The 27,400-nt window shown below is 38.4% G+C and overlaps 3 protein-coding genes across 9 annotated transcripts in view; all 3 read left to right on the forward strand.

Moving 5' to 3' along the window:
* The first annotated feature begins 70 nt into the window (after positions 1-70).
* LOC105393061 (deoxynucleoside kinase) lies at positions 71-2,648 on the forward strand. Of its 2 annotated transcripts, XM_048633305.1 has the most exons (5): positions 71-231; positions 425-609; positions 1,233-1,485; positions 1,636-1,790; positions 2,017-2,648. In XM_048633305.1, the coding sequence occupies exons 1-5, from the start codon at positions 195-197 to the stop codon at positions 2,191-2,193; spliced, it is 807 nt and encodes a 268-aa protein (XP_048489262.1). In that variant the 5' UTR covers positions 71-194; the 3' UTR covers positions 2,194-2,648. The 2 variants fall into 2 exon arrangements, with proteins under 2 accessions (XP_048489262.1, XP_048489263.1); XM_048633306.1 differs by lacking the exon at positions 71-231 and having other exon boundaries at positions 286-609.
* A 2,547-nt stretch (positions 2,649-5,195) lies between these two features.
* Positions 5,196-27,400, forward strand: part of LOC105393589 (solute carrier organic anion transporter family member 74D) — a 33,839-nt gene continuing 11,634 nt past the window's right edge. Inside the window, exons 1-3 of one of the 6 annotated variants that reach the window (XM_048633065.1) lie at positions 5,196-5,618; positions 18,816-18,887; positions 19,624-20,318. In XM_048633065.1, the coding sequence (XP_048489022.1) occupies positions 19,679-20,318 (640 nt within the window). In that variant the 5' untranslated portion in view covers positions 5,196-5,618; positions 18,816-18,887; positions 19,624-19,678. Of the gene's footprint in view, positions 5,619-10,524; positions 10,877-18,104; positions 18,888-19,051; positions 19,547-19,623; positions 20,319-27,400 lie in introns of those variants that run through there. The other 5 variants (XM_048633066.1, XM_048633064.1, XM_048633062.1 and 2 more) reach the window with 5 other exon arrangements.
* On the forward strand, positions 8,664-10,221 carry LOC105393579 (probable serine/threonine-protein kinase fhkB). Its single transcript, XM_011565367.3, has 2 exons — positions 8,664-8,992; positions 9,077-10,221. The coding sequence occupies exons 1-2, from the start codon at positions 8,830-8,832 to the stop codon at positions 9,667-9,669; spliced, it is 756 nt and encodes a 251-aa protein (XP_011563669.3). The 5' UTR covers positions 8,664-8,829; the 3' UTR covers positions 9,670-10,221.

Consider the following 27,400-nt stretch of genomic DNA (forward strand, 5'->3'; position numbering starts at 1 on the left):
CTCGTGCTCGCCACTTTACTACCTACACAGAATACAACGAGTAGTCCAAAGTCATCATTCATCACAGAATAATTATGCCGCTGTAAAAACGTCATGTGCACATTTTTTTTCTGAAATCAACAGCTATTTTCGTTTATTTACATCTTCCTTTATTTTGGAAATTAGAAAAATGATTTAATAATTACTCCTGAATTATGCTAATTTCAATAATAAAAAGGATTAATTATAAAGGTATTAAATTGTTTACAAATTTTGACTTTTATGTACCGGTATGACAGTTGAGAACGATTCGCGCGTTGTTATTTTTAGGTTCATGTTTTGGGGCAATTTAGGCGGGAAATCGCTATTGTACTCGATTAAAGCGGTCTTCACTTTGTGGGAGGTGTGGCTACTAACCAACATTATTATTGTTTTTGTGTTGTAGTTTCAAAAGGGAGATTTTTTCACGAGATGGCTGCTACCAACAACAAACCCTTCACCGTGTTCGTTGAGGGAAACATTGGCAGCGGCAAAACGACATTCCTGGAGCATTTTAGACGATTTGAAGATATCACATTGCTCACCGAGCCTGTTGAAGAGTGGCGTAACTTGGGTGGATGGAATCTCCTGGTATGTACAAAGCATTTCAACATAATTTGATTAATTAAGTAATCTATTACTGATCCCGTAGATACCCATAATGACTCACTACTTGGTGATATGCAAATCAATTTATACCTCATTTATACCTATGTATAATATAACAAAGTATACCTATTAGAGCTCTATCACTCATGTTATGATTGTTTACCATCTACTACATATTGAGAAGCATCCATAGTCGAGCGGGCTTCAGTGATCGTAACTGATCACTGAGGTTAAGCAACAACTGACACGGTCAGCCATTGGATGGGTGGCCGATTTCAAGTGGTTCTTTTCTGGACGCTTCCGTGCTTCGGACGGCACGTTAAGCCGTGGGTCCCGGTTGCTGCTTTGGTAGCAGTCATTAAGCTTAGTCAGAGGCCTTCGGGTGGCTTGAAAACATCTGATAGTCGGGTTGCCCACTTACCCGACAACTTGCATTGTACTCATTCAAAAATGGCGATACGGCTCGTGACCTATCACGTGAGTACAATGTACAGCGAAAAGCGGGTGACTCTCATGCGAGTCACCTCTGACTACCCCTTCGGGGATTACAGTCGTGAGCATATGTATGTATGTATGTACTACATATTTCTTTTTTTGAATTTCAGGATCTCATGTACAAAGACCCAGCAAAGTGGGCAATGACCTTCCAAGCTTATGTTTCTTTGACAATGCTGGACATGCACAGGAGACCCACAGCGACACCTGTGAAATTGATGGAAAGATCCATCTACAGTGCCAGATATTGCTTTGTGGAACACATGAAGAACAATGGCACTATTCACCCAGCCCAGTTTGCAGTTCTTGACGAGTGGTTCAGATTTATTCACCACCACATTCCTATTGAGGCTGATCTCATAGGTAATTAAAATACTGTTATTTCACCTTTTATGTTCCACATACAATCTCCATGCTTATAATAAGGCTTACCCAGCAGTGGGCTGATAATGATGATACAATCTCAAGTCATGGAAATAGAATAATATTTACAGATTATCTTTTATATTTCAGTCTATTTAAAGACTACCCCCTCTATTGTGCACGAGAGGATCAAGAAGCGTGCGCGATCTGAAGAGCAATGTGTCCCACTGTCCTATATAGAAGACTTACACAAGTTGCATGAAGACTGGCTCATCAACAGGACTCATGCTGAGTGCCCAGCTCCTGTAAGGATTCTAAATTCATAATAATGTTTAAAATTTTCCTATTGTAAGCACAACAGTTTTAATAAAATGTCCCTAATGGATATTTTCTAAAAAATTAACAATTGTAACTTAACAGTATACATTTTAAATTTGTTTTACTGTTCTTGGTACCTATGTAGATAAAGAATATCTAATTAATTTACTTACTTATATGAATGGTAAAATTAAAATCTTTATTTATTTTCAGGTATTAGTAATTGATGCTGACTTAGATCTCTCACAAATCACAGAAGAGTACAAGAAAAGTGAACACCAGATCTTAAGAAAGGCTGTTGATGTGGTTATGAACTCACCTAACAAGCTCAGTCCAAAGAAACCTATCAGTACCACTCCCATCAAAATTGTGCCTCAATTTCGATTATAATATTTATTGAGGTATTACCTATTATGGCATTCACAACAAAATTTTAATTTGATATCATGAATGTAATTATGGATATTCATGTATAATTCCTTTCTAACTTTTCCACTGACTTAATTACCAAAAACTATGTATGTTGGTAGTTTGATTCTCTTAGTATGTAATATTAATTTTAAGATCATTGAATTTCTTCTTAACTGTTAAGAAGATTTAGACTTATACCAATTTGGTTGGAAACCAATATAAATATGTAAATTTATATTTTTGCCACACGGATGTTGAATACAATATAAAACTAGACATTATTCGCTAATTTATAAAATTTATGACATCAAAGTATATAACTGTACTGTATTTAACTGGTGTTTTGTATTAAGTATTTTAGATTCATGCTTTAATATAATTTAATTTGGCATTTTGACTTGTATTTTCGAATAAATACACGTAAAATATGTATAGTATCGTGTTTTCATTAATTAAAATCAATAAATGTTAAGTACAGCCACTAATCCATAGTTGGCAGTGACTATATAGATAGCCGAGCTGCAGAAGAGTCATAGTCGCAGCATATAGCAGAGATCGGGAGAGTAATATAAATGGTTGAGATTATATTATTTGTTTGGGGTGTATGTAAAGTACACGACGCATTGAATGGAACCTTTGTTCCTATCCTCCAGGTCTAAACTCTCTTCCTAAGCTTGGATTATTACCCACGATGCTGGTCCAAGGCGGATTGGTGGTTTCACATAATTAATAATTATGTATGTTGTCGTAGGATATATTAAAATCTAGATATTTTATGCAGATGTCCTCGCGATGTTCTCCTTCACTATAAGAGCAATGATAATACATTGTACCTGTGCGATTTAAATTTAAAATAATTTATTAGTCGGCTGAACCGATTTGGCAAATTTTGGTCTTGAAATATTCGTGGAAGTCCAGGGAAGGTTTAAAAGGTAAGAAAGGTAGGGTGGTGTAATGTAGGGTCGGATAGGGTAAGATGCGGTATGAAGTTTGTCGGGTCAGCTAGTTGACTTATATATGTCGCAGGCAACTGGTTTAATCTCCTGTTTGATTGAACCACTAGCCCGTTCATTGGATGGCGCTGTTCAGTTGTATGACTAGGCCGAACGTTGATTGTACAAGCGTCACAAAACGTCCAACTAGTTAGCTGACTTAAAATCAGTCAGGTGGTGAATAAAACAAATATGGCGTCTAACAGCTAACAGCTGACACAAAAAGCACCTATATTGTTAGTTTTTTGCAAATAAATTAGCTTTATTAACGTTATTTGTGTTATTTATTTATTTATCGTATGGCTTCACTGGTTACATAAAATAGTATTGAAATAAGGATTTATACATGTCACTAAAAACTACAATTATTTAAATATGCAGTAGCGCTGCTGGTGAGGTTGGTGAAGTCATCGGCAGGTCCGGCATATTTTGTGATGGGACACTCGAAGACGATGTGGTCTATGGTCTGCTGTGGGTGTCCGCATTCGCAAGCTGCTGACTCGCTCCACCCCCACTTATGCCAGAGGTATGCACAGTTGCCTACTCCTGTTCGCAGGCGGTTAAGTCGGCACCAGACACTCCGCGGTTCACAGAAGCCAGCTGGGCGTTGGGTTGTGCTTGGTTCAAATAGTTTGCGAGATGGTGGGTTTTCGCTCCATTCGCTACTCCACGCATCGCCAGCTTTCCACGAAGGGTTGTATGTATGGAAGCTTTTGGCAGGAGGGTCACGTGACTTAAGCCGTGTCTTTTTTAAGGGCTCAAGATCCTCGTTGATTGGCAGGGTAGGGTTTCCCAGGATCTTAACCATCTCACGGTTGAGGTAGGCTTCACGGCGAATATGGGGTGGGGCTATGTGGCTCAGGGCCGGGAGCCAGTATGCAGGGGTGGGCATTAGACAGCCTGATATAAGCCTCATTGAGTGGTTCAGCTGGACATCCACCATCGAGACGTGTGTGCTGTTCTTCCACACAGGCGCACAGTATTCAGCCGTTGAGTACACCAGAGCCATGGTGGAGGTTTTAAGGCATGCAGCGTTTGCTCCCCATGTCGTGCCTGTTAGTTTTTGTATGATGTTGTTCCTGCTCTTTAGTTTCCCTGCCAACTTTTCAAGGTGATGTTTGTAGGTGAGACTTCTATCCAGAGTTACTCCCAGGTACTTAGGGTAGAAATTGTGTCGCAAGATGGTGTCTTGGAAACTCACCTTGAGCTCTCTATCGGCTTGCTTATTGCAGAGATGGAAGCAGCAGACTTCAGTTTTTGTTGCACTAGGGCAGAGACGCCAGTTTCGGTAGTATATTGCCATTTCCTTTAAATCTCGCTCCAGTATTACCTCAGTAGCTTCAAAGCTTTTATGCTGGGTCGCAAGTGCAAGGTCATCTGCATAGCCAAATTTCCGCGAGGTGGTACTTGGAAGGTCGTGTATGTATAAGTTGAAAAGTAGTGGTGCCAGCACTGAACCCTGTGGTAGCCCATTATTTAAGACTCTTTTGTTGACTCTTGTCTGGTGATGTTCACCCTAACCAGACATTACAAAGTTGCTATACTATATCCCATTCAACGACTTCGCTGAATGACGTTCAGTCAAGACGTTGAACGTTACAATCAACGACTTGACGAGTTGTCCTTTAGTCATACAACTGAATAGCGCCATCCAATGAACGGGCTAGTGGTTCAATCAAACAGGAGATTAAACCAGTTGCCTGCGACATATATGTGTCCCCAGCGGGCAGACTGTTAGCGGCAAGATACTGAGATAGTCAGCGTGAGTAACGCTGCAAACTGCGTACTAAACTAGCAGACTGTGGACACTCTATTTCAAATATATGGAAGAGCGTACTAAATTGATACGCCTTAAACTCAGTCGGCTGGGGACACGGCCTTACATTAATCTGGGATGTGGCAGTATGGGTTAAAGCCTCGGCCTACTCAGAAAAAAGTATGTAAATGTCAAGTCATGTGAAGTCTGTCAATTTGACAACTGTCAAAATTATTTTAGTCAGGCAGGCAGAGGCAGGTGTTTACTTAATTTATTTAAATTTTACAATAAAATAATAGGCCAAATTTAGGTTTTAACTTAGTAAAAAATTTACATATATATTCTATTATTGAAAAAATTTAATTAACATGTATATTTAGTATGGTTTGCAATGAATTCCTGTTGTGGAAGTGAGTTGTTTTATAGTACCGCTGTAAGTGAAGTTATATCAAGTAATATTGAATTAATTAACAAAGTATTCGCCGCCCCAAACGGTCCCGGAATTCTTTTCATAATATTGATTTTATCGGGAATATCGTTGGTCGTATTAACGCGCAGGAAAAGTGCCTAGACCGTATCAGTAAACTGACTTCATTGTGAAAGTAAAAGTGATCGCCCAGAGGCTGCCCGCCGTCCAAGGAAGAATACATTGATTGGTAAGAAATCTATTTTATAACATAACAATTATATTATATTTATCTATAACCTATTTGCGAATAACTTTATGCCATGAGGGCCAAGATAATTTGCATTTCTCTTATCTGTGCAAGGGATCATTCTGATAAAATAATCTTCTGGAAATAATTTTATTAAAAGATTTTGGTACGATACATTAAATAAATCATGTTAAAAGGATTTGCCACACTTCATGAGTTCTTCAGTTTGATTTTTTAAATAATTTAGTTGACCTAATTTGGGGTCTGCCTACAAATCCCACAATGCATCCAGTGCACAAAGTCACAATGTGAAAGTGACACTGTAAACACTAGATACAAAATACATATAATTATACACTAATTATAATTATATACTTGAGGATCAGTGTCCACTTTCTGCAATGCCATCAAAAGCCACCATGTTTTATTTAAAATTAAATTTGAATATTATGCTCTTGTTTCATCCATCACTAGTAGTATCTAAGTACATAGATTGATTCAGTGGTAGATATGATATTATGCATCAGTGAATAGTTATAACACAGCTTAGTACTACAAGTACATTATAAAGATGATTATTAGTTCTGCTTATAAATGCGAACTTCCCAAAAATATACAGGCAAGTCCTTGTCTCAAACTGCCTGACCATTGCCTCTACCATAATGAAATTTCAGAAGTGTGTGTTATGAACAACTGCATGCCTAAGTTGTATGCAAAAACAGATAAATTAATATTTAATGGAAAACGATAATTTTATCAGCCTGCACACTATTCAACCTAACATAAAAAAAAACTAGTTTAAGAAACTTTTATGTTGTGTCTTACTAATTCGTAAGTCGGTTGGCTTGGCGCTATTGCACTTCACCATAAGGAAAAAATAACTACATATTTATATTAAATATAAAATTTAGTAATTTTGTAACTAAAGTCTATTAAACACCTTTATTCTGAAAGAACCCTCTTAGTGTACAGAAAAATGGAAACAAGACATGAAACTCCAGAGCTATTCTAACTTTATTTTGATTTTTCTTAATCTTTACTTAGGCAAGAATTGGCAAGATTCTATATTAGGTACTAATGAGGCATTTTCCGTAAAACAAAAACACAACACAAAATTATAGAGAAAATATATGTATTTCAATATAAATCGTAATAGTATTGGAACTTCTATGGATACCTATCTATCTCTTTTTTATTAAAATGGTAACAGTTTAGTAAAACATATTCTATATCAAAATATTTATAAATATTCCCATTGGAAGTCGGTGCTACCTTCCTGATCTCTTATATTGATTTCATTGTTGGCTTCATAGGACATTTGATATATTGACTTTTTTATTTCCTTGGCTGGACCTATCCCCAAGGCCTCACCTACACCACAAACCACAATCAACCCCATGCAGTGTATTCTCGTCCATTCGTTGATTTTTGTCATGACATCAAATATTTCCAATAAGTATTACTGATTTCTTGTGCTACTATGCCTACATTGTACATGTCTGCATTTAATAACAAAAATATCCAAAAATTACCTAGTTCTGATTTCCGGTTTTTGCCAGGACTTTTTAAATTTCTAAATGGTTTTATAGCAATAGTTTCCTAGATGTAGGTACACGGTATGTGATGTATTCATGATAATTATGGCTTAAACCATTCGGTTCATTAGAAGCTGCATCCATGTCAGGTTCCAAACGAAAGTGAGTCCACAACCGCCGCCGCCGCCGTCGCCGCCGCCCGCACCCGAGCCGCGCTCTTCTAACGTATTACCTCACTTTACGGGCCCACTTTTTCACTTTCCTAGGGCAAGAAAGCGTGAATTTTAAACTCGCGCCTCTCACTCTACGAACTGGTAAGAAAACTTAAGGAAAACGACTTTTATTGGCAGTTTTACGCCCTTTATTAATATGTGTTTAAATTGACGTCGCCACTTTCTATAGATTTTAATTCAAATTCTTATAAATTATGTATAGAAAATCTATAACAGGAGATAGACTGCTATACCTAAAAGATAAAGTAAGCAAGTAGGTTGTGATCCCGTTTTTCTTGTTGTATGGGACTTGCCTTAACATAAAAACTCATACATACATGTAGAACGACGGAACGTTGCTTGTTTTATAATTATGTCAGTAAGTTAAAATACCTATCAGTTACTACATGAACGCTTGCATTGTAGGTACATAATATAAATAAGTAAATATAATTAGATTTTTATATTCTTATGGGAATAAACTATCTTAAACCATAAAGCTTAACGTCACCACTGAGTCGACGCGCAGCGCCAACGCAATGCTGGGTGCGTTGCGTTGGCCTGTGTGCCGTGTGGTATCGCTCTTAACCCTACTCTACTTATTGTTTTTATGGTACGTGACGAGACGCCCTTATAACTCTACGGCACGATTTTGTAGTTGAAATGGTATTTAACCGCCAACTGTAATTATTTGAGTAAAAAAAGGTGATTATGATAATTATCAACTTTTTAACTTTGAAAAGGCACAACACAAGGCCATTTTACACGCCAGGTCCCCATTATGTATTTTAGCAGAGTCCTTCACATAATCATTTGTAATTTTAGAATTGTCCTCTACTTTATAGTATGGGACATAGTCATTGTTACAAATACCTAGACAGGTTGATAAAAAATATTGGATCGCTTTTATCAATCAGTTCCAATCAACACCGAATCAGAGGTTCAGCTCACTCCATTCAGCGATCGATTCGTCATTTACAATTAGTTTAATGTCATTTTTTCTCAATTAGTTTCCGATGCATTGCTTTGAATGAAAAAAAAATTGATATACCTATTTTTTTACGTTGGTTCCTGCTGGTATGGTTAAATATTATAATAGGCAGTATAGTGGCCCGTTTATATACGCGACGCTAAACGTATGATTAATGTCCCATTCCAAACAATGGAATGTAAGTGAAGTGTGAAACTTTTTACACTGTCTGAAATCGAATCGAAGTTCGAACAATGATACGATACGACACGTCAAATGTGAATTTGTGGTACCCACGCCTACAGATGGTTTAGTTGGCAATGTTGGCATTCAATGCGCGTCTGGCATCGACCAAAAAAACCGTTTCGACGGCGCAACGACGCGTTGCCGGTTCGTGCAGTGTCGGGGCGCACCGGTTCCGACCACTTTCGATTCGACCCTTCGCCCCTCGTCTCCCTCGAACAGTTCACTCACAGAGCTCTATACGAACTACCATGTCCAAGTCGTCTGTTATAAAAACCGCTATTTTAGACATTAAACTCATTAATCTAGTGAAAGACAATCCTGTGCTGTACGATCATAATGACCTAAATTACGTCAACTTTAACGCTAGAGAAGTTGTGTGGCAGAAAATAGGGGATGAAATGAAACGTCCGGGTAAGCGATTTCTTGTGATAAGCTTGATGTTGCATTTCACGTTTGGAAAAAGACTTTTATACTTTACGTTTTTTTTCTTTTTAGCGTCCGAATGTAAAGCGAGGTGGATTAACATTAGAGACATAAATAGGAGAATCATAAAAAAGTCTTTGAAAAATCCTGGAAGTGTATCTAAAATGTATAAATATTATAATGAGTTGTCATTCATGCGACCATTTTACAAAGACGTTATGATTCAAAACTCTTTCGCTGAAAATGAAGAGACGAGTAGTAATAGCAAACAAGATGAGGACATCGATGATGATGACGACGATGATTCTATTCGACAAGACTTTGACGATAATGACGATGAAAGTGATGATGATAAGCCAATTAAAAGAAAATCTAAAGTACATACAGCAAAGTCGTCATTGAAGAAAAGAAAGAAAAAAAGTATCGAAGCATTAGAAAAAATAGAAGCTCAAACAGCAGACTCGTTAGTGAATAGTGCATCTGATTTCGATCCTACAGATAAAGTAGATGCATTTCTATTAAGTATTGGTGCGACTTTAAAGACTTTTTCTCCATACCATCTCAATTTGGCGAAAAGCAAAATATTTGCAGTGGTGCAGGAACATGAGTTGCAGCAAATAGTGTCAAAACAGCAGTCCAATGATGTTCAAGTACAAATGGAATAGTAATTTCTTAAAATTAAAATGTGTGAAAAGCATTCTAAACTCTTCTTATTACACATTTCCATATTTTTTTAAGAACTTTGTTACACGGATGAAGGTCTGAGATAAAAAAAAATATAACTGCAACAGGTGGTAGACCCACTGTGCTGTACCAACATATTGTTTACAGATTAAGCTGCTCGAATGAGCAATGTAAATTAATCCTCTTTGTATGTACCAATTCATTTATTTATTTTTCGATAAAACCAATTATGATTTGGATTGGGTACTGTTCTGTTTATTTATCCATGCTGTAGGTTTAGGTTTTCTTATGTAATAAACATAAGGTATGGATTTATATTCCATATTAATATTAACAGCGTGTGGAGCCCACGTCACCTCGTGTATTGACTTTCAAAATAGTTTAAATTATGGACTCCCCAGTTCCTCGCCTCCTTTAGATTCTTATTTTATCCTCAAAAGTAAAGTATGATATTAATGTAGGTAGATATTCTTTGAATCTCTTATAAATGTTATTTATCCTTTAGACCAATACGATACGAATTTCTTAGAATATTCTAACCCCCTTATTCATAGAAAAGTTACAAAACGTTTTAACTAATAAACTGTTTTGTCCCTCTCCAACAAAGAACAATTTGTTCTTTGACAGAGAGGGACAAAACAGTTTATTAGTTAAAACGTTTTGTAACTTTTCTATGAATAAGGGGGTAAGCATGTAGGAGTCTATTAATAAACTACGCCGTAAAATAAATCAATATCAACATCAGGGCGTTGCTATTTAGGTGTGCTCTACATTGTACACGCAGAATTTAGGTTTATTAGTGTTCAGGTTTTTCATTAGTAGAAGGCAGTTGGTGCTAGCTGGCGTGGTGTGTGACGGTCGCGCAGGCTGCGCCGGTTCGCCTCAGCAGTGACGTAAGTGAGCGGAGTTTTCGGTGCGTTCGGGGCCCCCACCAGCCGTTTTGTTTACGCGACGGACGCCGAGCACGCCACTCCGTAGCCGGCCCTCGCGCCCGACGCGCCGCCTGTCCTCGCCGATCTCTGTTCACGACGAGCACTACACGTGATACCACCAGCCCGCCGCCGACGGATCCCGGGCTCTCCCTCGCCCGCCCCTGCACCCCGGATCTACCTCCACCACCATCACCACCCCCGCTACGTTCGACAGGTGAACGTCTAAGGCACCGACTGCATCTCACCCAAATTCTTTGTAAGTTTTTTCGATACTGTAGATTTGTTTGTAAAACTGGTTTAGGATATTAACATTTTCGTCACGTTTTCTTTGGGTGCCATTACGAAATGTATGTAAATGATAGTTTCAAAAGTAAATCTGTTGAAGTTGGAATATTACCTTGCACCCGACTCCGGTTCACAAACATTGCATCCACTGAATAATGTGAAAGACAAACTCCTCTAAAGTCGATGTTTTTTATGTCGCTTGTCGTTCGTTTTTTGTAGTGCCGGCCGGTCCATTTTGAAGTTGTATTAAAATTTACATATCAGTGTTAGACATCGATGCACGTGTTTTGGGAGGAGCTTCATACTATAACTAACTGCTTCTAATACTAGAAGTGTAGTAAATATAAATATAAAACTTTTGAACAACGATGAAAACAAAGTCGAACTATAAATCATTGGACAACTCTAGATCATTGCAACGTTTTACTTAAACGACACGATCGTAAAAAAATAAAAAGGGCTTTAAAATATTTCGAAATGTCTTAAGATTATGGGTGTTTTATGCGTTGTGAAAATTCGACCGCGCTAGTTCTTTGGAACTCTTGTTTTATAACATTGTATAGTTGACTACTAATGAAGTAGGTATTGAATTTCCACTGCAAGATTACCCAGTTGGACAGGTTTATAATTTCTAAGTCAAGTGGTATGGACTTTTACTTTCGTTGAGGAATATTTAGATGTGGTCGTGTAAATGAATATTCCCACCCCTCTGTTGCCCTCCAGACAGTTGACCTCTCTCACCGCGCCGGCTTCCTGCCCATCATTGTTTACTAACTTTCAACGAAACTATTTAACAATCCTAATATTCTCTAGAAAATATTTATTATTATGTAAAACGAAGATAATCTTTATATTATACCTTTATAATAATATTTATACATACCATGAAAATATATTGCTAGCTGTAGAAGATGTTGTTTTGGGGCAAACAAAGCAAAGACTAAATGTGGGTGCAGGAATGCACCTCTGCCTATCGTTACTTCAATAGTTATATACAGTGGTGGTTATTCTAGAAAAAAAAAGTAATTATGTCAGATTTAGCTATAAAATGGTTTCGATCGGCGAGTATAACATTGCATGCTGATCTTTTATTTAACTTTAATCTCAGAGTAATATGAATGATACTGATAACACGTATACTTGAGACACTGTAAGGTTTATCAGTCATTGACCAGGAACTGACTAGTTAGTTGTGAAATGATTATTATTTATTCCTGAATACAGAACATCATAACAAACCTTTTATAAGATCGTAACTGCAATAAGTCATTATTAAAGTCATTTGTATTACTTACATCTCTTTAAAAATAATACTCGTATACTACCCATATAATAGGAAAAATATTCTATAACCAACTAAAATAATTTTAGCTTTTTTCTAAAAATATCAAATGTTTCATTCTAAATTTATTATTTTTGACCGAAAGTAAAAGTCGGCAGCTTTCATCGTCGACTCTAAATCAATGAAAGTAATCTCTCGACCTAGAGCCGGCGCGGGCCGCCTCGCTCTCAGCAGCTTGGCCCAAAATATTATACCTCACAAAGCAATCAACAGATCTTCAAGCCTCCACTATGTTAATTTTGTAGTTAGTTTCTTCTGCATTATTTTGGTTATTTTAAAGTTTTCTAAAAGTTTATTATAAGCTATTAGGTAATTTAGCACATATTATTCCGTAAAATGCTTACGTATTTAGTAGAGCACTTTGATAAACGCCCATATTATCAAGGTATTAGGCTCTATATTATTAGGCTCTAAATCTTACATGGTAATATCTAAAAGTAAAGATGACGATGATATCGCAGATAATATGACAAAGTTTCTGAGGGAATATAATAAGTAGGTACCTACTGCATGACTGTGTGATATGGGCTCACATGCATGTGGACTTTGCATCCGAATGTTGCATTCGAGAAAGAAAGTGATGTTATACTCCTACAGCTGAGATGAATTTATGGGAAGATGCACCGTAAGAACTTTCACAAAAAAGCTTTCGATGAATTTGCCGAACGTTTTTGTATGGATAGTGATTCCAATATTTTTTTCAACAACATACATGAATAATTGGATATTTTTTAACTGACTTCGAAAAAAGAAGGAGGTTACCAATTCGTCTATATGTATTTTTTATTAATTTCAAAACCTGTATATGAAATAAATCCCTGTTTCATATAGTATTTTGTATTATATTCAAATCAAAGGGAAGCTGGTAGGTACAATATACAATACAAAGTAAGTCACGTAAAGTAAAACGACCAAATTAAATTGGGTCTGCCCCTGAAATCGAAAGAGAAATTGGTGTCATCACACGATTCGCCGCTCGCACCGGCCGGTGCCTCAGTAAAAGTGTACCAAAAAAGTGTACGTCGCGAAATTACATTGCTTTTTGGCTTTAACCTGGTTATGTATGTGGGTCGAGTAACAGCAACTGTAAACTTTTTGTTTCATCTGTATCCGGTGGGGACTTGAATTTGGCAATTTTTCTAGTTTTGCTCGTAGTTTAATTTGGAGCTGCAATTTTATGGCTGGTTGACGGCATCTTTACATCATTTCTAGGCTGATGTCTGTTTGTAAAATGTTAGCGTGCAAAAAATTTAGAAGTAAACGAGCCGTGAACTTGGCACTGATAGTTTCGACATTGACCTTGTTGCTTTCTGCGAGCGTCGATAGGTTGGGCCGGGGCATCGCGGCGGTCGTTTTGGCGACTTAGATAACCCGGGACGGACTTGCGCACGAGAGGAAAGTGTGAGCTTTTCATGCCGGATGCTTCGGCCAAAGTTCAAGCACAGTTCTTATAGTTAAGAAACGCCAACAGCGTGCTGAAACTTATTTATTCTTCCCAGGGATTTCTAAGAAGCGTTAGTTTTATCCATCAATTCGAGGTGGCAATAACACAATGCTTGCTATACTCTGTCTGATATTAGTTGACATTTCATTATTATCGGTGTCTCGGTACTACGCACATTATTTAATTGACCCTGTTTAATATGTTACCTTTTTAAGCTTTTTAAGTTTTGATTTTCCTCAAAAATAATAATCCTTTCTTACTCATTGGTAACCTGTGTAAGTAATAAGGTGTTGCTTGTCACGTGGCTTTTGATAAGGTTATAGAAGCCCTATAGGTGAAGGTTTTTGATTGTAGATACATAAATAGAAAAGTTAGTTAGTCTCGGAAGTTTGGTTCATAGTCATTTTAGTAAACCAATGGAGCTGTTAAATGTTTTCAGGCAAACATTTAAGTAAATAGTCTGTTTTTAAATAAAATGTTTTTATTTTTATACTTACAGATAAAGAGTGTTTTAAATTATTGATAGTAGCATGACCTCACTTTGCCTTGAGTCTATTGAAGTTCGTTGCACTGGCTTAGTTCATCGGTCATTATTCATATTCATCTCGTTAATTAGAATTCGAAGGTCTACCTCTATAATTAAGTCAGACTAACTATGTGTTACTTAACAACGTCATCGAGCCCACATACGCCACTTGAGTAAACAAATGCAGCAAATGTACTCAAATTGAATTAATTTTATGCTTAAATGTATACTTGCATGTGTAGTTAATTCTTATTGAGGACAATTGTATTTACATTGTAGAAATCGGGACTTTTACTAATTTAGGTACTTCGTATTTTTTGTTAAAAATGTCCTTACATGCAATCGATCCTACAATACATCAATAACGAGGCATATACGACAGAAATCCATTGGAGTCAAAACTTTCACCGCGTCTTAAAATATTGATGCAATTGTACTCCTTCATGAACTGCCTTGCTTTCTTCTTTAACTCTGAAATCAACCATCTATTAAAACTGATACATTGTGTTTTGTTTTCTGCTCTCTGATTTATTTTAACGTCTGTTTGCAATTTGTATCTTTTCTTGGCTTATTAATCTTATAATAACATACATTTCAAAGTTGTGTTACCGTTTATAAAAAAGAAACTATACAAATTTGGCTCTCCACTTCGGCCAAATGTGTAGAAAGTAAAAAAATATTATCTTATTTTATTAACTTTATTTAGATCAGGAGAAGTTTTATCTAAGTACTATTTAGTAAAAATGAAAATGTACTTTTAGCAAGAATTGACTACAATGACATAGACTATCCCCCTTATTCATAGAAAAGTTACAATACGTTTTAACTAATAAACTGTTTTGTCCCTCTCTGTCAAAGAACAAATTGTTATTTGTCGGAGAGGGACAAAACAGTTTATTAGTTATAAACGTTCTGTAACTTCTCTATGAATAAGGGGGTATGTATACAGTTTAAAATTGTGTGGTATGTTTAAAATTACGACAATCATTAATAGTTACAATAACTGAAACATATTGTGAGAGGTTTTTTAGCTCGTTGATAAGGGGTTTTGTTACTTCATTTGCACATTCCACTTCGACCAATAAATAGAGGTTAGTAGAGTCAAATGTGGTAGGAGTCGTTTGTGATCTTATTCTTTAGTAGCATGACCTTGTGTAATAGTGTGTAGTGCGTTTATTTAAGTAGTTTTCCATTGCGTAGCATGCGTAAAAACTTTTACAGGATATTTATGGAATTTAATAACCAAAAATAATGCTTATTATTTTGAAATACCTACTACGAGTATCAATACCATACTTGATTTACTTAAAGTAGGTAGTGAAACAGCCTCCGAAATAGTCAATACACTGGCTCCTTGACTCATCTATCGATCTTAAATCCATAGAAAAAACTTGTATACATTCATATTATTCACCGAGTTCTATTTACGGACTCGTGAGTAGCTGATTTGAGATCTATAAAGGTGATGTTAAAATTGGGCAGCATCTCTGTCACTAAACACATTCGTTTGTTTTCCAACAGTTTTTTTCATGAATGTATAAATGCTACCTGTGTTAAACAATGCGTCTAGTTCACTTGTATGTTTGTCTTGGTAGAATTGGTTGTGGTATATGTAGTTTTCCCTTTTTGTAGAATCTTGGCACGAGGTGGGCTCGGATGAGATCAACAATGTCAAGGAGCGACCGTTGCGCAAGCGCTGACAAACTTGGATCTTAAACCTTTTGTTTACTGTCTAGTTTTAATAAGGTTAAGCATAGAACGGATCATGTTGGCGGTGTTATAGAAAAAGATTCACAAAATATTGTCTTGGTCTAATTCGTAAGGGCTGTATTCGTTATTGGTAAAAGTCTTAACCGGAGAAAGTGCACGGTTTTCGAAACGGGATCCCTTTACATACAATTAATCGGTGTAAGAGAATATCTCGGTGACAGTACGCTATATAATACTTATATAGTAGAGTCCGCGAATGCGCCGCGGGGCGTTGCGTCCAGAGTGCTTTATGACGAGGCACCTGGGAGGACCTGTTTCAACTGCGTTACTTTTTGTCTGAATTTATTACCAGCCTTAATCAGGATGTAAATGAGCATTTCGAGAATGGAGCCGCTCTTGTCTGCAGAGTTTCTAATGAAGCGTCTTTGTTTGCCGTCCTTTTTTGATTGGTTCACGATAGTTATGATTTATGTAATAAGATTATTTCATCCTTATCATCGTTAATAGTTTAATTAAAATGTACGCTGAAAATACAATTGTTATTTTAAAATACAAACTTGAATATACGTTTCTAGTAGCAGGGTTTCACTATTCCTCAGTTCTGTGAGCTAGTATTTCACGATCTCCATCTTAACCTTTTGAATATTTAATAGGCGAGGTGTTATCGGATCTGTCGTAAATAATTTATCACGATCGTTGAGAATAATTACCAGCTGCCGTTGACAATTGATAAATATATTAAGTCGCATTAGATTTGCAAATAAACAGCTATTGGAAGTTGATCTAGTAATTAATTACAAATAGACAATGTTACGGCACAGATACAAATTAAACTCATTGTCGTTGTAACTCTCATAAAATAGCAGATCGCGTAAATAAGAAAATAACAAATAATATGTAGATAGATTGAACATTCTTTATTAGAACATACACAAGAACAGAAGCTACAAAGCCTTTACACACATGGTACAAACATGGAGGTCTTATCGCTTAAAGCGAATTTTTTAAGACAAACTTTGGGCGGATGGATATTTTAATCAAATAGAGTCAAGTGTAGTAAAGAATTCATGAATAACATTATATACGAATTATTAAATAGTATAGGATTATGTACAGTAAAATTCTATCAACTATCGTCTGTTTACATTGTAGGCTCGTTTTGAAACCATTACAGAAATTATCCATATTATTATCCTTCGCAATTTACGTAATCTTTTGATCTCCATAACCATAAGTCTTGCTCAATACCTTATTCCGATACAAGTGTTTAGTGAAGTTAAACAACTGGTAGTACTCAAAGTAATTGGATTAAGATTTTAGCGCTACAAGTATTTAATACCAGTAGTTTCTTGACGTTTGCATTAGCTGTGAACTAAACAGGTTTCAGGGCATTTAATTTCCTGGGATAATTTCGAAATGTTTACCAATTATTGGACAGGCGGACCCCTCTTAATGATATGATATTTTGTTCTATAGTATGGGGTATTATTTATTGTAGTAGTGCTCTATCTATATTTTTTTCTATACAAATGTGCTAGGGCTGTTCTAGTGCTTCACCATCGCCACACTAAGCGAGTTACTCACCTTGACCGCGTGTGTCCCCTCACTTCGCGTTATGTTACTGGCGCTCACATCTTTGTACTTTTCTCTATCCTACTGCTATACCTACAATATCCTTAGCCTTAGCTCTATTTAATAAATCATGAGTATTTCATTTCTTGACGAACGAATTTGGGATATACCTATTCTTGAATATATGTATAGCCAAAAGATATTTGCACTCAGACGAATCATGCATGGCTGATTTTCCTTTCGGCAGCCATTCTTTTTATTTCTCTGCAATACGTGATTTTATTCATTTATTACACTTTTGATGTATTCAGAGGAACTTCGATTTAGCATGTGAGCTATCGTCGTCGTCGTCGACGAAATGAATTTTAAACCGAATGCATAAATAAATTATTCACAAAATCAAGTAGAGAACTTATTAATTTTTTTGGTGCCGGACACTTGGGTGATACGGGTTGACTTTGAAATGTAATTCTCCAACATTCCGCCCTCATTGTTCATTTTGTTAACACTGTCTGTTGAAAAATTGCACTTGTGATGATGTTTTGTATGATTCCACTAAATAAATTTCGATTCAGATATTCTTAGTCTGCTTAGTTTATTCAATTTATGTCAATAGGCAGCTCGTTGGGATTCATTGGCGCTCCATCGCAGGGATTATATAAATTCGTTTCTGTATTGTGGCCTTATTGAGTGTCGGCGGGTGCGTGCTGCTTTGACTTTCATACAACATTGTCGTCAATTAGATCGTGTCGCGACGTCGCGCTTCACTGACCGCCGGGGAAATATCGTCTCCACAGAGATAGATTACCCATATTATAAATCGAATGTTGTAATAATAATAACTATCATCGATGCATTGAATAACAGCAAGATTAGTTTAGATTAGTAGCAAGTTGCAACATTCTTTACCATGTCTGTGCAACATTTACTTGCTTATTTATAAAATCGGAATGCATGCTTTTACAGTTTGATTTAATGTTGCGAAGAGTAATTTATCATGTGAAAACTTTGTACTCATGTCGAAAAATGTTTGGCATTAGATCAGAAATAATATCAATTGCTCCACTAGATAACTCTACCGGTTCGGTTGTAGGACGCGTTATCTTGAGCGATATGAGCTCCCCCAATTTGTGCTGTTTCACAACCGTCATAACTTTTTTCTTATCTAAGAATGCAATTGCAATGCATTCATCGTTATCGCAAGTAGTCGTTGACAGTTGCCGAAATAAATGAGACCTACAATTAGTGAGAGTATTGCAGAATTTAAGTTTATCTGTTGTTGAGCTTATCTAAATTCCTGTGGTTGGTTTCCTTAGGGCCAGTGGCGAGTAGCGTTAGTGTGCCATCGTCCCCGGCGCAGGCGCTACTGCTGGTCATCGGCCCCACAGGTGAGTTTCGCAAGTCCAGTTAGCCGTATGAGTTGTCCGCATTAATATTCTGTCGTCGCTGTTATAGCAATCCTAGCTTTTATTTTGTCTCTTGATGGTTGCAATGTTAAATGTATGTATTTGTCTATTCACTTTGTAGTATTCGAATGATATATCTTATTAATGACAAATAATTATTTAATTTTGTACCTTAATCCTAAATTCTTATATGAATATGCACATAAATAGATGTGTAAAATTAACCTAGGCAGGCGTTCTTAGCGTCACAGGACAAAGACATTCTAAAGTTACGGTCGAGTCAAAGGGAGGGAGTTCTACGGAGGGCTTTGTAGACGGTTCACGTCGGGTGTAAATGTGCGCTGCACAAAAAAAGCTAGGCGTCCAATAAAAAGAGCGTGTGGGGAGAAGCCGAGGGGAGGGTGGTCCGCGCGCGCTGCGCCGGCGCCTGCAGTGAGTCGCCGCCGCGCCCGGGGAGAGCACGCAGCCTCCGGGAGGAGAGAATGCGCATGACCCGTGTCCCAACACTTCCAGTTTTCACGAGCGTTGATCGATTCACACTGCGACCGTTACCCGGAAACGCAGCCCGTTGGCTTCGAACCTTTACGTGTGTACGTCTCGGAATCTTAGGCTTCGGGTCGGGTGTAATCTAGGATAATGACGTGAGTTTACGGCTCGACCGTTTAGTCCACTTTTTCGGTTCCGGATATGTTTCATGTTAGCTTTTGTTTGTCTACAGGGCTCAGGGCAGCGCGGAGACGGTCGCGGGCACGCCGGGCGCGGACGCGGGCACCATGAAGGGCGCGGAGGGCACGGCGGAGGAGCAGGAGCGGCTGGCCACCGGCAACAACAATGGCTCGCTGGACTGCAAGCTGCCGCCGCCGCGCACCGCCTTCCACTCCACGCACATGTTCATGCTGGTGTTCCTGTCGGGCTGGGTGCTGCAGGGCATGTTCCTCACGTACTTCGTGAGCATCACCACCACTCTGGAGAAGCTGTACAAGGTGGAGTCGAAGACGACGGGCACGCTGCTGGCGGCCACGGAGATCGGGCAGATCTGCACGGCGCTGTTTCTGACGTACCTGGCGGGGCGCGGGCACCGGCCGCGCTGGATCGCCGCCATGATGCTGGTGCTGGCGGTGGGCGTGGTGGGCTGCGCCGTGCCGCACGCGCTGTACGGCGGCCGCCTGCTGGACGTGCACCTGGACGCACACCGCGCCGGGCCGGCTCCCACGTGCCACACGCCGTACAACGCCACCTGCGACGCGGCGCACGAGTCGTCCAACGAGGCGCGCTCGTCCATCGCGGCCGTCATGCTGCCGTGGCTGTTCGTGTGCCTGCTGATCGTGGGCGTGGGGCAGACCGGCATCGCCACGCTCGGCATCCCCTACGTCGACGACAACGTCGGCAGCCGACAGTCGCCGCTCTATATGGGTGAGTTCTTTCACATCATTATTGTCATCAACCATCTCATAAGCCCTTTTAATGTCTCACGAGTTGTGATGACGATGTGATTCGACTCGATAATTTATATCAAACAAGCGGCGCGGTATAGACAATTCGAATAAAAATAGTGACTGCGAGCGCCGGATACGGGTAGAGTTATTAGCTGTGGGTAGTCGTTAATACTGCAGTTCGTCCCAAACTTGGTTCTTCATTGTGTGTTGCAGCTGCATTGTTGTTGTTTTGTCGATTACAATCGTTAATTTAGGGTAATAAATCAATGAGTTTCGATGAAGATTGTCAGTGTGGATGCGTGTTTGCATGCGGGCTGCAACAGGCACGGAGCGAGTAAATCTGTCGGGCGCCGCCCACCGCGCGCCCACGGCGCAAGGAGCGCATCGTATTGTGAAATATTTACAAGACATTATGCTTTATTGTATATTAACTTGTATATTTAGAATAGCCGATCGGTTTATAATACCTTGTCAGCTTCTGGTTTTCATACTATTGTTTCACTCGTCTATGTGTAGAGTAGGGGTTATAGAGTAGGTATCATCGTCGTGTCGTTAAATTGCTACTTCAGGATAAAAATACAATTGACCATTAGTATCATTTTCAAAGTAATGTTTAGGTTGCACGAGTCAATTCGAAGATACGAATTAATGACTTTTAAATTGTAGTTTCAATAAATCTTGAAAAAAAAACGCCCATTATTATTATCATCTTCACAGTTCTCAGAAGAATGCAAATAAAAACTGCGCATTTAAAATATTTAAGATAAACATGTGTTTTGCGCGGCAACAAACACTTACGGGTTATTAATCAAAGTGCAACGAGATTGAAAGGTGACTTTGCGCTGGTTACCAAAACAAGAAAAACATCTACGCCCTTGGCCCTTGTTTGGGCGCCCGCGGACGCGGTAACGAGACGCTTGTTGTGGCTGCGCGTGCGCCGCCCCGTGTTGCGGCGGCGGGCGGCGTCGCGTCAACAAACGATTGGTAGCCACTAATGTTTAACATATCAATTGTTGATCCCCTAGCTTACACCTCCATAATAATGCATAAGATAAATTGATAAGCTAGGCGGATTCCTCAATCTAAGAAAAAAAACTACGACTTCTCAACGGGTTTTTATTTTATAAAAAAAAATTACGTACCTACAGATTCAGATAGCGTAAAAATATGGTAGAGGGAGGCCTATATACAGTTGGTAGTGGAAGATTATTGTCGGATGAGGATTGTGAAGCTATACATATTAGTGATGTAACGAATATGTGTTTTTGGACATTCGCGAATGCGAATGCGAATGCGAATATCTGATATCAATATTCGCGAATGCGAATGCGAATGCGAATATTCAGTTTGTGTTCAAATTTGGCGCCATTTGTATGGTTTGGTGGCAGTCTCGTACAGCCCCCGTATTTTGTAACTTTTTGAGAGTTAGCAACCGGTGATAATTGGTATCAACTTAGAGACTTATTAACCGAAAACACCAAAAATATTAGTGAAAGAAATATACAAGATTCCTACCAATATATCCTTACATTCAACATAAACGTTTGTGAAATCACATAAGTCAGTAAAAAGTTATTAATTAATAATGCTCTAAGTTGTCAGCCATTTTATACCAACCCACCCCACTCGGAGTTACATAATACGGGGGCTGAACGAGGTACCTACGTTCCGTTCTAGGCGCATTCCGAATCAGACTAGCCAATACTAGTCGCAGTTTTTTTTTAAGTAGCTTAATAAACTTAACACTTTAACTGTTACGACACATTGCGACTGTGTGCGGTTTCTGAGGGCGACTTGTACAAAACACGAAAAATTTAAATCTATGGATATCTTGCTCTGACACTATACTGTCAAAATACGCTTTTTGTTTGATTAAAGAGTTTATTTATCTCAGACCAAATACAAATTATTTATATTTAGGTCCTAAGAAACTATTTGAAGTCGGCTAATGCCGAATTTAGGGTGATTCCGATTATATGCGATTTCTTCCAAACGCAGCAATACTCCGAACTTCGGAGCGGGACCATTCACTTTGATGGCAACTTAAAACCTCGTTTGGGTTGAATCAGGGCGCAAGGACCGAACGCGCGTTAAAACGTAAAATTAGTAAAAAAGTGCATATTTCAGCATTTTCGAATTTTCGGATTTACATGCACATCGGTAATTAAGAAATCAGTTAAGTTACTTAAAGGATTGTTTTTTCATCCAAAAGATTGTCATTTTTGTTGAAGTTGTGAGTTTAAAAACCCTAGCTAATATTTTTTTGTATTTCAGGACTAGGGTAGTTCCAAATGTTGGAACATTTTAATATGAAATTCTGTGGATCGGGTAATTTTGAATTATAAATATCACATAAATGTGTAAAAGTTCTTCTGGACAGTAGTCGGAATTACCCGTATATGATTGGAATTACCCTCAAGCAATTAAAAAAATATCAACTTTAGAAACTTAAATATTTACGAATTCCGAGGGTATTTACAAAATCCTATGAAACATAGTTTTAGGTTGTATATTCAAGTATACAAAGCGATCTTACGAATAACAATGACCCAACCTTCTGATAATGTGACATAATTCGAACATGTAGCGGACTCGACCAAAAACCTTTCGTAATAACCCACCTTCAATAAAGTAACACCGGTAATGTGATTAAGAGGGTAACTTGTAATACCTAAGTAAAATGGTTATAGATGAATGGATTTCGATATTGTTAACCTACCATTATTTTCAAATACTTAGTGTTTTTTTCTAATAAGTACTGATATTCGCAAAACATTCGCACAAAATTTTGCGAATGCGAATGCGAATGCGAATATCCAAAATCATGCGAATATTCGCGAATGCGAATGCGAATGCGAATATTCGTTACATCACTAATACATATATACCTACTTAAGATATTCCGTGCCATCCCAAAGCTTGGTTAACCGTTGGGAATTTCCAAATCTTCAAGCTTATCATGCAGGCATGCACGCGTCAAGACAAAACTAAATGCGAAGCATTTTTCGAAGCTAATTCGTCCTCTCATTAGTACGCACTAATGGTTATCCTGAAATGCACCGAGGGCCATTCCGCGACTGTTATCAACATCGCCATTTGGGTCACTCACATTACATACGCGTTACATAATATCCTTTTAATGATTGACAACTTATTTATTACTACGGCCATTTACTATCAGGGTTTAGGTGAATTGCTTCTTTATCGTGTGGCCTGGTTTAAAATAGGATTAGTGCCTGGCGCCTCTACCTTTACCGGATTATGTAATTACTAATTAGTGTGACTTAATGGCTGCTTGTATTCTTCTTCTTGAAGTTTTTTTCGTTAGCGGATATTAATTTTACCGCTTTCTACAATTTCAGAGCTTTTTAGGGTTCCGTAGCCAAAATGGCAAAAACGGAACCCTTATAGTTTCGTCATGTCCGTCTGTCCGTCTGTCCGTCTGTCACAGCCGATTTACTCGGAAACTATAAGTACTACAGTGATGAAATTTGATGGGAATATGTGTTGTATGAACCGCTACAAAAATATGACACTAAATAGTAAAAAAAAGAATTGGGGGTGGGGCCCCATACATGTAACTGAGGGATGAAATTTTTTTTTTCGATGTACATACCCGTGTGGGGTATCAATGGAAAGGTCTTTTAAAATGATATAAAGTTTTCTAAAAAACATTTTTCTTAAAGTGAACGGTTTTTGAGATATCAGCTCTCAAAGTCGTAAAAAGTATGTCCCCCCCCCTCTATTTTTATAACTACGGGGTATAAAATTCTAAAAAAAATAGAGGTGATGCATGCTAATTAACTCTTTCAACGATTTTTGGTTTGATCAAAGTATCTCTTATAGTTTTTGAGATAGGTTGATTTAACTGTAATATTATATTTGCTGCTACGGAACCCTTTGTGCGCGAGCCCGACTCGCACTTGGCCGGTTTTTATATTTTAACTAAGCACACACAGGAAAAAATTGATGGATAATCATTATTGACTTACTTAAATCAATAGTATTAACACTATTGCTATAAACAACTTCTACACTATAACCATCCTATAGCTCATCTAAAAAAAATATTTTATTAAGTAAAGTTGTTTTGTAGAGCTTACAAGAAGAGTCTTCGTCGTAAACATATACTTCGCAGTCGAGGGTAGTCGTCGACTTCTCTACGCCGTGTGTCTAATCCTAGTCCAACTATATAGTTAGTGATTGTTACCGACAGTTTAAAATGTAAAAAAATCGAAAACCAGAAGACCGAGTACCTACAAAATCAGGAAATATTCTATTCGCATTGCGTTTTACTACGTCAGCGGTCAGTTGCGTAGGGCAAAGGGTATTGAACACGGGCTATTTCGGTGCCGATGATGGCGCATATAGGTCACTGTGCCTCTGCGCCCGGCGCGAGTTGAGCTTGTTGACACTACCCAATAGACAACGCGGTAAGGGCCCACTGGCCTACATTGATAAATGAACAAATATGAATACGCTGCGTTCCACTGAGATGTTTTCCTCGTGCATTAGGCTCGTATTTCCGACGTCTTCGCCATGTTAATTGTCTCTACATTATTAATACATTCTTGTAGACGCGTCTGTTTGCTGACTTTCGATTTCAAGCTTGTTAGTATTTCGGGGAAACACGCATGCTTTATTCAGTGATAGATTCTTCTAAGCCTCCTCAATTTGCATAATTATTCAAAGCAGTACTTTTCCTTATTTTGGTCGGCATGTCACGTTGTGCTAAATCATTAATGTCTTCAGAATTAAAGCTTCTCTTTTTATCTCATGTGTGCTAAACGTATGCATTTTGATAAAATCTAAGATACCTTTAGTCAATAAAAAATAAGTAACAGTGAAATCCAAAATAATTTTTAGGTATACTTATACGTATACCTAGATGGCAGGGAAGACTCGTCCTCAGTCCTCTCTAATCTCGGATATCCAAAATTAGCTGCGTAAGTAGGTACATAACTTTGTAGAAAAGGAAATTGCCGAGACTGATCATAAGAAATAATGAGGTGTAATTCTCCACGATATGGCTCGGTTGATTGTTTTCTTCCACCTCGGTACGCGAGGTAGTTTCCGCCGCAGCACCTGTGTAATAAAATAAGCCTTTGATTGATCACTCCGCTCGGTTATGCAATGTTTCGCCATCGCCGCCGCATACACACGTCGGCCACTAGGTTGCAATTTTGCACCAGTGCCATATTGCCATAGGTCAGTATTGTAGATTAGATAACTTGTTAATTTGCCTGCTCTCTGCGTCATCGATATAACATTCGATAGTGTATCTATTTTCGAAACAATTATTTTATTTCATCCTTTGAGAGTTTGATCAAGTGGTCATATTTTTTTGGCTCATCGATTTCTGTTCCTTCTTTGGCAAGTTAAGTTGACTATTGTATTTTGAAGAGGCTACTCTGCATGCCGTGTCTTGTTTGGGTAGGTGCCGTTCTCGGAACCCACCGGTTCCTGTTCACACTAGGTGTTTGATCAAAAAACTATGGTCGGTGGATATTCTTCATTAGATAGATATTTGTGGCGTGTCGATCACATTCTGCGGTTTTAACGAAGGAAGAATTTACGAACATCATTGGATTAGTAAAAAGTGGTCATTCTTAAAACATCAGTTCTTCTCAGAATTGGTGCAATAAAATTGAATCTTTCCTTATTTCATCTTGACTTTTTCTTTTGTACTGTAGTAAGTTTGAGCGTTTAAGCATACGTGGTTGGGTTGTGGATATAAAGATGTCTATCCACAAAAAAAGTGGCAGCTGCATTTTTTACGTTCACATAAAAACCTTCTACGTTTCCGGCGCTGCCTGGTAACACATGGCCGATATGATGTGGCCTTGGAGATTTGATACTCATATTTTTGGTTTACTGTTTTCATGTCTTCAGATCTATATTGTTTCAATTTGCGTACAACATGAGCCAAATGATTTATTTATATCTGGTTGCTTTTAAAACGAGAAGTACATGTTGGGCGTATTTGTTCATTCTTGTAGTGCACTTGCTTCCAGTATTAATGACGACCTGAAACCGGTAAGGGGAGTGCTCTCGATACTTAATAAAAACTGGTGGTGCATCGCGAGATCCGTCCGTTTTGAAAAACGATCCTGACGAGGCCATTATTTATTACAAAAGCGCATGACGATAATAGGATGGTATATATTTTATTTTCCCTCGAGTGCTGCGCAAGCGCACGCCCGAAACGTTTTTTGGCAAGCAATGCGGCAGATTTCTGGGAAAGATTACATTTGGGTCCTAAGTACCTGATTGTTTTTCGGTCGCTCACCTCGAATGATGCTTTGTTATTTATTATTACAGGTTTTAATTCGATTTTGAAATCTAGGACAGTTCTTGTGAGAGTGTGGCGAGAGTCAACGACCCTCCCCCATACTTGTAATCGATTCACAATACTTCATTGTGCTCGGTGAGAAAGTAATGCGTATTCTGAGCGGCCGGCGCCTCGCGCTACATTGTCGCGAGGAGGTTTATCATTATCTCGTGGCTATTTCAATACGCGGCCGATCCGCGCTCGTGACTCGCGACGTTCTGCTTTGAACATGCACTCGACAGACGAAAGTGAATTATGTCCATTGTTCCCCTATCGACATCAATGCGCTAGATATATAGGTCTTCATTTCACTCCATTCCAATCGTTGGTTATAATAACTAAGTACTTATAAGGTCTTCGTTGGATTTGCGTGCGACTCTACTGGCCCTATACTGGTTTCCTAACTGCACAGTACGGGGCCAGCGCCTCACGTCTGTCAAACATGCCTTCCGTTAATCATGAAGCAGTTGAACGACCTCCGATTAGCCCGGAGTCCTAGTTCATCCCTATTGAGACAAATAGCCGCTCCGTGCGGCCACAGCTGCGTAATCACTGTGTCCGCTGAACCAACAACGCCCATTAATATTTACTACGTCATTATCCCCCATACATTTTTACTACGATTTTAAGATTCCGTGCAAAAAGTAAGAACGCTGGTGCCTATTAATTTAATATATTCTGCTCGTGTTGGTCGGATAATTTTTATGGGCGAGAAAAGGCAGCGCTTG

Source organism: Plutella xylostella, chromosome 5, assembly GCF_932276165.1.
Source record: "Plutella xylostella chromosome 5, ilPluXylo3.1, whole genome shotgun sequence".
Taxonomy (NCBI): domain Eukaryota; kingdom Metazoa; phylum Arthropoda; class Insecta; order Lepidoptera; family Plutellidae; genus Plutella; species Plutella xylostella.